We start from the raw sequence: 12,441 nt of genomic DNA, 5'->3' as shown, positions 1-12,441 counted from the left end.
AGCAACCCAGTACTCTTGCCTGGAAACTCCCGTGGACAGAGGAGCCTGGTGGGCTGCAGTCCATGGGGTCGCGAAGAGTCAGACATGACTGAGGGACTTCACTTTCATGCATTGGAGAAGGAAATGGCAACCCACTCCAGTGTTCTTGCCTGGAGAATCCCAGGGACGGGGGAGCCTGGTAGGCTGCCGTTTATGGGGTCGCACAGAGTTGGACACAACTGAAGTGACTTAGCAGCAGCAGCAACAGAAGAAACCAGGTGTCCATTGATTGGATGAATGGATAAACAAAACGTGGAATATACAGACAATGGAATATTGGGTGCTAAGTCACTAAGTTGTGTCTGACTCTTTATGACCCTATGGACTGTAGCCCACCAGGCTCCTCTGTCCATGAGATTTCCCAGGCAAGAATACTGGAGTGGGTAGCCATTTCCCTCTCCAGGAGATCTTCCCGACCCAGAGGTTGAATCTGTGTTTCTTCTCTTGCATTGGCATGTGGGTTCTTTACCACTAGTGCCACGTGGAAAGCCCAATGGAATATTATTCATCCTTTTATTCATTTAAAAGAATGAAATTTGAGTGCCTGCTACCGCATGGATAAACCTTGAAGTTGTCACGCTAAGTGAAATAAGGCAATCACACAAAAGACAAATAACATGTGATTCCACTTGTATCAGGCCCCTAGAGAAGTCAAAGTCACGGAGACAAAGTAGAAAGGTGGCTGCCAGTGGCTGGGGTTGGGGGATGGGAGTCAGTGTTTAATGGGTATGGAGTTTCACTTTGGGAAGATGGAAAAAGTTCTGGAAATGGATAGTGGTGATGGTTGCAGAATAATGTGAATGTATTTAATGCCACTTAACCATATGCTTAAAAATAATTGAAATGGTAAATTTCACATTATATATATTTTATCACAGTTTTTAAAAATCACTGAAAAATAAAAAGGTAGTATGGCCAAGAAAAATGTCCCCTGCTCCAATTCTGCCTCTGCCTCTGGTATGAAATCTTGGCCTAGAAACAGGAAAGGCTGGAGGTGAGGTGGGAGTCAGATTTGTAGGGTCAAAAGGATGGAAAAGAACCAGCAGAGAGTGGAAGAGGGGGGGGTCACTGAGGCCAGCACGTGCCTCCAGACATCAAGCCCCACCCTCTCTCTCAGTCCCCACTTGGAGCCAATTCTCTTCCTGCAACAGCTTTTTCCTCTCTAATCTGTGATCTATCTCCCACTCGGCCTCTGTAGTGACCCTTCTAAAACCTGGGTCTGACCACGTATCTCTCCTTCATAACCATGTTTGAATACCTTCTATCTGCAAATAAAGAAATGTTATCCCTGATTTTCTCAGCAACCGTGCAAGGCAGGTGTCATTGATTCCCATTTTAGAGATGGGAAAACTGACTCTCAACAAGGCCAGGTTGGACTCAGAGACCTAGGCCCTTTTGGCCAAACTTTGGATCCTCTCTCATTCACTCAGGTGCCTCAGTGTGTTTGTTCAAGAATGAGCATAAGCCCGTCCGCCCTCAGGCTTGGCTCAGAATCTTGACACCACCCCACCCTGCCCCGGGCATTCATAATCTTGGTGTCTTCTTTACGGTGTTCAACACGGTTGAAAATGCACTTGATTACAGATTTGCTATCCTTCCCCCCACTAGACTGCGAGCTCCAGGAGACCAGGGGGTCACGTCCCAGCACCTGGAGCACGTGTGATGCACTGTAGACCAACAAGCAGCACTGATGAGATGGGTCCACTGAGGAACACAGTCGGATCCCTCCCAGCGCCAGGTCTAGCCTGCCCTTCTGCATGCTCCCTCAGTCCCCTGATGCCAGAGAAGCTGTTGGTCCCTTGCACTAGGCCGTGGTTATTCCTTGGCTCTTGGGCCTCTTTTGCTAGACCTCAGTCTCCCAGGCCCAGTGCCTGGCCTACTCCAGCTACCTCTCATCAGGCACCCCAATCAATGTCAGAATATCCCCAGTTGGCACTTGGTTTGTTCAGGCTTCATTCTCACTATGGGCTCAGAATACCATACAGTTTCTTCCAGAAGGCAGGCCTTTCCAGCACCCCATCCCACCATATAAAGACCTCTGGGGCTGGAGTGAGTGAGCCCACAGCTCCCAGAGCCTGGCCTGTCTTGAGGAGGGGCCCGGAACAGAGTACCGGGAACACAAGTACTAGCAGCAGCAAGTTTTATTGCAACTTGAATCCCCTGATCATGTGGGAGGGGTGGGGTGGAGGGACACCGGTCACTGACGCCAGGTTCCCAATCCACAGCATGGAGCCAGAGGTCCAGTTGGCTGTGCCCCGCCTCTTCCCTGGCCCCCCTCCCATCAGGGTGTCATGGAGGCTAAGTTAGAGGCGGGTGAAATGTGGAGTCCATTTCAGCAGAGCCTTCGTCTGAGGGATCTGAGGAGCATTTGGCGGTGGGGGTCCAGGTGGCCCGAGACACACGGGGGCGCTTTGGGCTGATGTCGGCACGTGTCCTTGTGGGGCTTAGGCGGAAGCAAAGAGGCCACTCTGTCCATGCGGAGAGGGTGGGAGGGAGGGAGACAAAGGCTCAAAGTGAGAAATCGCTGGCCAACAACCACACAGGTGGGACCCAGGGACCCCGAGTCCTAGACCAGGGTTGGTGTCCACCCCCTGCCTCGGTGGCATTCACCCCACTAGCCGCTCTCGGGTCCTATGTGGGGATCTGCAGGTGGCCCAGGTCTTGGTCCATGATCTGGAGGACGTCGTCCAGGATGGAAGGCCCCAGGTCCACGTGCAGGGACAGCAGGGAGCTGGCGTGGGACAGGAAGGGCTCCTCCGCCCCGGACTCGGGGGTCAGCTCACTGTGGGCGGCGCCAGCCTCTGGGATCCTCCACACGTCCACAGTCCCCGCCTCCTGCGGGGAGGGCTGCGGGGTCTCCAGGTGCAGGCGAGGGGGCTTGGGGGGTGCCTGGGCGGCGGGTAGGGTGAGAGCCTGGGGCCCGCCGATGACCGGCAGGGAGATGGCATTCTTGAGCAGAGGGGACGGCCCGTCCGGGAGCTCCCGCCCACACAGTGTGGCCGTGCGTGTGAACTGGAAGGGCATCTCGAAGCTGCTGTCCTCCTGGGTCTCGTCCATCGCCGTCCCCGGCAGGAGGTGGAACTTGCCCTGCAGGAAGGAGATGTCACCGAATGTGTCGTTGCCACCTCCGCTGCCGATGTGGATGGTGTGGCGGAAGTCCCCCAGCGGCGGGCTGATCATGTCCGAGGACAGCAGGTCCCGCAGCTTCTCCTTCTTGCCCTTGCGGCTGCCGCGCTTCAGATAGATGGGCACCTTGGTGGACATCACGACCTCACCCCCGGGGACCGGGACCGGCCACTCGCAGGACCGCGCCCTCCGCTGTCTCCTCTCACCCCCGTCCACCACAAACACCCAGAGCGAGGTGTCCAGGCACCAAACACTTGCCAAAGGGCTAAGAAACGATCAGCGAAGTCAGAGCGTCGAGACAGCCAAAATCACTTTCTCCCAAGAAGGCTGAAAACGCTTCTGAAAACCGGAAGCAGGCAGGCGCAAAGCTGGTAGGCGGCAACGCTCTCCGGGCTTGTCCTTGAGAGATTCTTTCCAGTCTGGGCTGAGGAGCTGAAACACGAAGGATATGAGTAAGAGATGGAAGGACAAAAGCAGAGGCACCTGTCTGGTTTCCAGGTGCCCTTCAGGAGCCCCAGGAGCCCACGCGGGGCCTACTCTTGTGGGGAGCCCTCCTGGAAAGATCCTGTGTTCCTCCACAGACTTACTGCGGCCTCAAGGCCTGGATCCCAAGCGCCAAGCCCCTCCCTCTGTGAGTGGGGACCCTGAGTGACAGGCCTGAAGTCACATACACAGCCCTGGTTCTGGTTTCCTGCTCTGAGTCCACAGCTCTGCTCATCTTCATCATCTGCACTCAACTGTGCCCCAGATGTGACCAGTGCCAAGTCATTGGGGGTGGGGGGTATGGGGGGCAGACGGGGGCACTTGTCTCAGATTTGTCTCAGCTCCTGACTTGACTGAGGATGGAGGTCTTGTGACCTCTGTCTTGCCCACCTGGGCTGGGCCCAGGACTGGATGCACAGCAGGTGTTCAGCCCACTGAGCAGAAAAAACACTGGTTTGGCCCAATCACATCCCACCTGGAAGGGAGATGCCTGCTCAGAGCTTCCCTTTTATCTTCCTCCCGGTTAGGAGTTCCTTATGGGCAGGAACTGAGTCTACTGTAGTTTCTGCCCCTCCTTTCTGTCCCAGCAGCTAAGGGGAAGAGGGAGTGGAGGATATAAATACTTGGGGAGTGGAGGCTCTGCTCCGTGCCTGGGATTTTGTTGAGTTCTTTGCAAACCCATCTCATTCAATCATCACAACCGCTCTCCTTTCATTCCCATTTAAAAGTAGAGCTCTCGGAATTTCATAGTGGTCCAGCGGTTAGGACTTGCAGTCACTGCTGTGGGTCCAGGTTCAGTCCCTGGTTGGGGAACTAAGATCCTGCAAGCCACATGACATGGCCAAATAAATAAATAAAGTAAGAGCTTTCAGACATTCTAGAGAGATTCCCATAAGGCATTACAAAATGAGAGAAGCAAAAATGCAAACATGTAGTCTAGAAGATCCCATTTGCTGAAAGCAGTTCCGCTCCCCACTCCCCATACATGCACGTATGTGTACCTACACATACAGGTCTGCATAGGATTATATCTTATATTGGAGCAGGAAATAATATAGAAGGCTGGCACTAGGTTGGCATAGGGGCTACCTAGAGGCAGGGGGGGCAGGGATGGAGTGTGGGGTCTGTGACATGGGAAGAAAAGTTCCCCTCAATAAAAATTATCTTTAATATCTGGTCTCATTACTAAAAAATGATATACACAAGCTAAGTATGAAAGGACGGTTGCCAAATGTTGATGGTAGTTCTCTCAAGATGGTAGAATTTCAGGTGACTTCCCCTTTCTTGTTCATACTTCTATAAGCTCAAATTCTTAATAAGAAGCATGTATTATTTATGAGCACATATTATTCATGTAGTCAGAATAAACACAGATATTTTTAAGGTGGAAAAAATAAATACACTCTGGAGGGATGTCATACAGGTTTAACAGAAAAAGGAAGTGGAACGAGCACTCCCTCTAGTTCCCGCAGCAGGGGACTGGCCTAGTGTGTAGAATCAGCATGAAAGGCAAAGAAACTTGTCCAAGGTCGCCCAGTGGGTGACCACGTGAGCCCACCCTCCTGGGGCCAACAGGGGCTGAGCAGGTGGGAAATCGCTGGGGAAGGGTCAAGCAGCCTCTGCCAGTTTCTGCCCCATTCTTCTTCTTCATCTTTTTTTTTTTTAATATTTATTTATTTATCTGACTGTGCTGGGTCTTAGTTGTTGCACTAGGGTCTTTACTTGCAGTAAGCAAACTCTTACTTGTGGCACATGGGATCTTTTAGTTCCCTGATCAGGGATCGAACCCAGGATCCCTGTATTGGGAGCACGGAGTCTTAGCTACTGGACCACCAGGGAAGTCCCCTCTGCATTCAGCCTCAGGAGCAGGGTGAGAGAAGAAGGAGGGGGCTGGCAGGAGGGAGTAGGAAGGAGGAAGGAGGATGCAGGAGAGGCAGAATCCCAACTACAGTCCTCCCCCTCAGCCAGGCCCTTACTCAGGAAACCCCACCCCAGGACGGGACAGCTCGGGTCAGTGGTGCTGAGCCAGAGACCGGACATCTTGCCCCTCCCAGAGCACCTGCAGCTTAACAGGAAACAAAGGAATGACTCTCCAGTGGCAGAATTCCAGCTAAGCTTGGAAGGAGCTGGAGCCGGGGGAGGGAGGCAGGACATGCTCTGAGGTCCTGGACTCCCATCACTCATTTATCTAAAAGACATTTATCTGTGCCCACCATGCCAGGTCTGGAGGCATGCTGACATATATCCTATCTGTCCCCTTGGCAGGCGAGAAATTCTGGGATAGTTTTCCTTCCTTTTCACTCATGGAGAAGGAAGCCAACTGGTGGGATCTGACCAGAACTTGGGCCAGACCTCCCCCCTCCCCCCGCCCTCCATCATACAGGGGCGCCAAGACAGCCTGAGTGTTTCCACAACAGATCCGGCGTCCCTGACAGCTCTCGCGCTCTGAGCCAGATGTATCCACCCAATTCCAGATGTGAGGAGAACTGAGGCTGGGGGGAAGGGTTGGGCCAGTGTCAACCACCAGGGGAGAGCTGGGAACTGCAACAATCAAGCCCCAAATATTCAGATTTGGCAACACCAAGACCCCAGGCTCCAGCTAGCCTTGCATGGTTTCCATTTTAACCTCCGAGGCACAACACAGTGTCATCACTGGCCTTTACAGAGGAAGACGCTGAATCTCAGAGACAGACGCTGAATCTCAGAGACATCAAGCAACTTTGCCCAGGTCACCCAGCTAGTAAGAGGAAGAGTGGGCACTGCTACCCAGCTGGGTTCCAGTGTCTCTGGTACAATGGGCCATACTATAATATGTGCACTGCCTGGGGAGCAAGAGGGAAACGGATCCACCTGGGCTGGGGTTGCCAGGTCCCCAAGCCTCCTCCACTTAAGTCCTACCTCTTGGCTGCTTCCATCTCTCAACATGCAAGTGTCCAGATATATGAGAATGAGCTGTCCATCAGGACAAGGCTCTAGGGGCTGGGCTGGGCTGCACCCTGCAGCTTTGGGAGGAGCAGACAGGAGCCATCCCAGCTCTGTGGGCCTGCTCTGGAAGGAGCCCGGGGCCTCCTTTAGAGAAAATGACTTCTTGGAGGCAGAGCCCCCTCCTCACAAGGAATACTAGGCCACTCCCCACCAGGGGTGATCCAAAGGCAGGCCCCTAACCTTGAACCCACTGCTACCTGGAAAACATCTTTTCTCTCTGGGCCTCACCTTCCTCATCCATGAAATGGGATGACAACAAGGCCGTTACCAGGGAGTTACTGGAAGTCAGAGAGTGTGGATGTAGGAGGGGGTTAGCGGGTCACTGTCAGCCTCGACATTTATTCAACAAATACCTATAGGGACTTCCTCAAGCATTCTGGTTCTCCGGGGACAGTGCTCCAGACAAGACTGAAAAATAGCAGCCCCTGGGCGGAGGGGCCCGCCGGTACAGGCGCCCTCGCTGGCCGCGGGGTCTCCCACTTCCCTGTGCAGAGCGGCGCTCGGTTCCGTGGCCACCAGGTGGCGCGCGCTCTCCCTCTACCGCCCTTGTCCCGGAGGGGTCCTGCACGCACCGGGGTCTCCAGCGAATCTACAGATCTAGGCGGGCGCCTCCCAAGGAGAGGCACGCACGTTCGCTTACCAGGTGCGGACTGTCTGCAGGATCTTCTTCCCTTGGAGGATTCTGGGCTCAGAACCAGACAATCGGGGGAAGAGGGAGCGATCGGGGACCCTGCCCGGGTATCCAGGCTCAGGGAGGAGCCTCCCCTGTGCTTTCCGGCCTAGGCGATGTCCGAGTGTCCGCTCGGCGCAGGGCCAGAGTTCGGGCGTGAGGCCCCCGCCCCGTGGCTCCGGCGGGTCCTGCTACTTAGCCGACCCCCTCCCTGCCCTCTACACGAGCGCAGCCCAACCCAGTCCGGATCCGTTTCAGGACACTCGCGGCCACGGCTAAAGATAGGAGGACACCTCACCATCGACTAAAAATACGACCCCGGGTTCGGGCGAGGGCGCTGAAAGGCAGGAGGGCACTCCCGGGTCCCGGGGGTGGGGCGGGGGGCCCAGCGCAGCATGGAGGACTGGACCGGGAATTCGGGTTCGGGATACGAGGCGCCCCGCAGGCTGAGGGGAACGCGGGCGTGGCCGCCGGGACCGCGGGTGAGAAATGCCGTGCATCTCATGGCAGAAAGGACCTACGTAGAGATGAGTTGGGGACCGAGGAGCGATCGGGGATGAGGCGCCTTAAGGATGCGCCTCTCGAGGGACCCCCGCCCAGGAGCCGAGGTCTGGCTGCAGAGTTCGTGCCTGAACTCACCTTGACGTGCGTTTAGGCGGCTGACCCGAGAGAGGCGAAAGCGCAGGAGCCGGACCGCGCGGCGGTGGGATAGACCTGAGCTGCGAACTTACAGGGAAGACCGTGGCCCCTATGGCCCCGCCCCCTGCCCGTAGAGCCAATGCCGGGGCCGCCCCATCTAGGCCACACCCACAGCCTCGCCCCTCTAGCGGGCCCGCTTGGGCTCCCTCTTCCGAGGCGCAGCTCAGGGGTCCAGCAGCCGCAGGACCGGGGGTTCCGTCCGAACTCGGGCCGCTGCGGGCCGGGCCGAGTCGAGTGATGGGGCTGGACTCCGCGGACTCCGGCTATGTCCGTCAGAGCCAAAACTCTCGGTTCTATGAGGGCCGAGCGGGGAGGTAGCCGGAAAACCGAATTCTTTAGAATTCAGAAGAGGAGCGTCCCTGGAGGGTTCCCTCCCTGGAGGGCACTGGCATAAAAGTATTGAGTGACTGCTGAGGAAATGAATGAGGCCTCGGAGGCGCTTACGTCAATATATTACAGACTTCCGAGAGCTTTCAGGAGTTTGCCGTCCCCTAGAAAAGAGGGCTTTGGGGGTGTGCGCGGGATGAATGGCCCGGCCACGCCCGTATTTACCGTATTTATCTTCAGGCTAGGTGGCTTCCGGGGCGGGGGTGGGACTGGTACTCAGACTCTTTACAACGTTGGGTGGGGCCTGAGCGGAGGCAGTGTGAGGTCCTGGGGCTTGCCGATGACGGTGACCAGGAGGCTTATTGATTGGTCGGTTGGTGGGTTCATTCACTCAGTAAAAGAAACATTTACTGAAAGGCAGACCCTGCAAAGAGTGGATGGTAAAGAGATAAGGGTACCCGACAGCTGTGACAGTACAATGTGACCAAGATGATAAAATCTTTCATACTGTAAAGGTGGGAGGGGAGGAGAGGGGGTCAGGAAGGCATCCTGAAGGAGGGAAGGATGCTGAGGGTGGAGGCGAAGGTCAGCTAAGCCAGGAGGGAGGGAAGGATGGGAAGAAGCAGAATCCAGTAGGCAGAGTAATGGCTCCCCCTAAAGATGGGAAACCTGTGAATGTGTTTTGTTACATGGCAAAGAACAATTAAGTTTGCCAGTATCACTACGAACAAAGCTAGTGGAGGTGATGGAATTCCAGTTGAGCTATTTCAAATCCTGAAAGATGATGCTGTGAAAGTGCTGCACTCAATATGCCAGCAAATTTGGAAAACTCAGCAGTGGCCACAGGACTGGAAAAGGTCAGTTTTCATTTCAATCCCAAAGAAAGGCAATGCCAAAGAATGCTCAGACTACTGCACAATTGCACTCATCTCACATGCTAGTAAAGTCATGCTCAAAATTCTCCAATCCGGGCTTCAGCAATATGTGAACCGTGAACTTCCAGATGTTCAAGCTGGTTTTAGAAAAGGCAGAGGAACCAGAGATCAAATTGCCAACATCTGCTGGATGATGGAAAAGGCAAGAGAGTTCCAGAAAAACATCTATTTCTGCTTTATTGACTATGCCAAAGCTTTTGACTGTGTGGATCACAATAAACTGTGGAAAATTCTGAAAGAGATGGGAATACCAGACTACCTGACCTGCCTCTTGAGAAATTTGTATGCAGGTCAGGAAGCAAGAGTTAGAACTGGACATGGAACAACAGACTGGTTCCAAATAGGAAAAGGAGTACATCAAGGCTGTATATTGTCACCCTGCTTATTTAACTTATATGCAGAGTACATCATGAGAAACGCTGGACTGGAAGAAACACAAGCTGGAATCAAGACTGCTGGGAGAAATATCAATAACCTCAGATATGCAGATGACACCACCCTTATGGCAGAAAGTGAAGAGGAACTAAAAAGCCTCTTGATGAAAGTGAAAGTGGAGAGTGAAAAAGTTGGCTTAAAGCTCAACATTCAGAAAACGAAGATCATGGCATCTGGTCCCATCACTTCATGGGAAATAGATGGGGAAACAGTGGAAACAGTGTCAGACTTTATTTTGGGGGGCTCCAAAATCACTGCAGATGGTGACTGCAGCCATGAAATTAAAAGACGCTTACTCCTTGGAAGAAAAGTTATGATCAACCTAGATAGCATATTCAAAAGCAGAGACATTACTTTGCCAACAAAGGTCCGTCTAGTCAAGGCTATGGTTTTTCCTGTGGTCCTGTATGGATGTGAGAGTTGGACTGTGAAGAAGGCTGAGCGCCAAAGAATTGATGCTTTTGCACTGTGGTGTTGGAGAAGACTCTTGAGAGTCTCTTAGACTGCAAGGAGATCCAACCAGCCCATTCTGAAGGAGATCAGCCCTGGGATTTCTTTGGAAGGAATGATGCTAAAGCTGAAACTCCAGTACTTTGGCCACCTCATGTAAAGAGTTGACTCATTGGAAAAGACTCTGATGCTGGGAGGGATTGGGGGCAAGAGGAGAAGGGGACGACAGAGGATGAGATGGCTGGATGGCATCACTGACTCGATGGACATGAGTCTGGGTGAACTCCGGGAGTTGGTGATGGACAGGGAGGCCTGGCATGCTGTGATTCATGGGGTCGCAAAGAGTCAGACACGACTGAGCAACTGAACTGAACTGAACTGAACTGAATCAACTGACTTTAAAACAGAGAGATTTGGACTTCCCTGGTGGTCCAGTGGTTAAGAAGCCACCCTGCAATGCAAGGGACATGGGTTCAACCCTTGGGTGGGGAACTAAAGATCCCAAGTGCAGCAGAGAAACTAAGCCGGTGCACCCCCAGCTAGAGTGCCCTTGTGCTGCAACAAAATATCCCACGTGAGGCAAGTAAGACCCAATACAGACAAATAAATGAATTTTTAAAAATTGTGTTGTGCTTTTAAAAAACAAAAAACCAGAGAGATTATCCTTATTATCTGGGTGGGTCCAGCACAATAATGATTGATGGTTCTTGAAGTGGAAGAGGGAGACTGGAGTGTCAGAAAAAGAGATGTGATGATGCAGAAATGCTGTATTGCTGCTTAGGAAGATGGAGGAAGGGGCCACAAACAGGCAGCCTCTAGAAGCTGGAAAAAAACAAGGAAGCGGGTTGTCCCCTCGAGCATCCAGAAGAAACACAGCCCACTGAACTTGATTTTAGACCCATGTTGGAACCTCTCATCAATGGGACTGGAAGTTTATAAATTTGTGTTGTTTTAAGCCTCCAACTTATGGATGTGAGAGCTGGACAATACAAAAAGGCTGAGCACTGAAGAACTGATGCTTTGGTATTGTGGTGCTGGAGAAGACTCTTGAGAGTCCCTTGGACTGCAAGGAGATCAAACCAGTCAATCCTAAAGGAAATTGGTACTGAATATTCATTGGAAGGACTGATGCTGAAGCTGAAGCTCCAATACTTTGGCTACCTGATGCGAAGAGCCAACTCAATGAAAAAGACCCTGATGCTGGGAAAGATTGAAGGCAGGAGGAGAAGGGGATGACAGAGGGTGAGATGGTTGGATGGCATCAGCAGTTCAATGGATATGAGTTTGAGCAAGCTCTGGGAGTTGGTGAAGGATAGGGAGGCCGGCATGCTGCAGTCCATGGAGTCCCAAAGAGTTGGACAGGACTGAGCAACTGAACAACAACAAAGCCCCCACGTTGGTGGCGATTTGCTACAGTAGCAATGGAAAACAAATGCAGGGAAGTTTCAACTGTTAATCTGGAGCCTTCCTGGCCGCTCCTTCAACTCCCCAAGGAGCGTCAGTTAGGTGGATTCTGCCAGGACTGGCCTAGTGGCTCAGAGGAAAGCTGAGACCTGGACAGTGGAGGAAGGGGGCCCTAGGCCAAGTTGTGGTGTGGGTGGGTAAGTATTGTACCTTCCTCCTTCCTACCACCCAGGCTTTGTCAGCCACCAACTCACCCAGGCCGGCCTATGCCCCTTGCCCAGTGCCTTTTGCCCTTGAGCTCCTCAAATCCTCTCAGAGCCAGTGAGATGGACAGAGCCAGCCTCACTATCCCCCTTTATAGAAGTGAAAACTGAAACTCGGGGCACTGACAGTGATCTACTTAGCCTGAAAGGGCAAGACCTGCTGGCTCTGGGTCCTCCTCCCCGCTCAAGCTTCCCACCCAGCCGTTGTCACCCCTGCCCTCCCCTCATTCCTACAAAGCAGTCAGGTTGGGGGGACAGCTCGATGCCCAGCCCTGAGCACGGTCTCTGAGCCACAGACCCAGGTTCTGAGCTGACTGTGCTGCCGACTTGCTCTGTGGCCACAAAGAAAGGGCAATCCCTTTCTGAGCCTCCTTGCCTGTAAAAGTGGAGTTCCATAAGTCCCAAACAAGATAAGGGACTTGCCCTTGTTTTGTTGATGGGAACACACAGTCCCTGCAGGCGGGAGTTTCGTGGAAACATTATAACTGGAGCTTTGGGGGATGGCGGGTGGCCTTGCCACCTGACTTGGAATGAGTCTAATGATGAATAGCTGACTCTGTTAATGACTCCTCTGAGCCTGTGGGAATAAGGCTGAGACGCGGCCCCCACTCTGCCCATCAGTGAG

General features: G+C 53.2%; 1 protein-coding gene across 1 annotated transcript; it reads right to left on the bottom strand.

Annotated features, from left to right (window-relative positions):
- Nucleotides 1-2,165: 2,165 nt before the first annotated feature.
- On the bottom strand, nt 2,166-8,081 carry CDC42EP2 (CDC42 effector protein 2). The gene is made up of 2 exons (XM_006056485.3): nt 7,943-8,081; nt 2,166-3,597 (listed from the first exon to the last, which is right to left on the bottom strand). The coding sequence occupies exon 2, from the start codon at nt 3,301-3,303 to the stop codon at nt 2,671-2,673; it is 633 nt and encodes a 210-aa protein (XP_006056547.1). The 5' UTR covers nt 3,304-3,597; nt 7,943-8,081; the 3' UTR covers nt 2,166-2,670.
- Between the last annotated feature and the right edge of the window lie 4,360 nt (nt 8,082-12,441).

Source organism: Bubalus bubalis, chromosome 5, assembly GCF_019923935.1.
Source record: "Bubalus bubalis isolate 160015118507 breed Murrah chromosome 5, NDDB_SH_1, whole genome shotgun sequence".
NCBI classification, from domain to species: Eukaryota; Metazoa; Chordata; class Mammalia; order Artiodactyla; family Bovidae; genus Bubalus; species Bubalus bubalis.
Note: the sequence above shows the minus strand (reverse complement) of the source record. Positions and strands in the feature narration are given on the sequence as shown.

Excerpts from the sequence above, each read along its gene's own strand:
- CDC42EP2 (XM_006056485.3), bottom strand. The coding sequence starts at position 3,303 with ATGTCCACCAAGGTGCCCATCTATCTGAAGCGCGGCAGCCGCAAGGGC.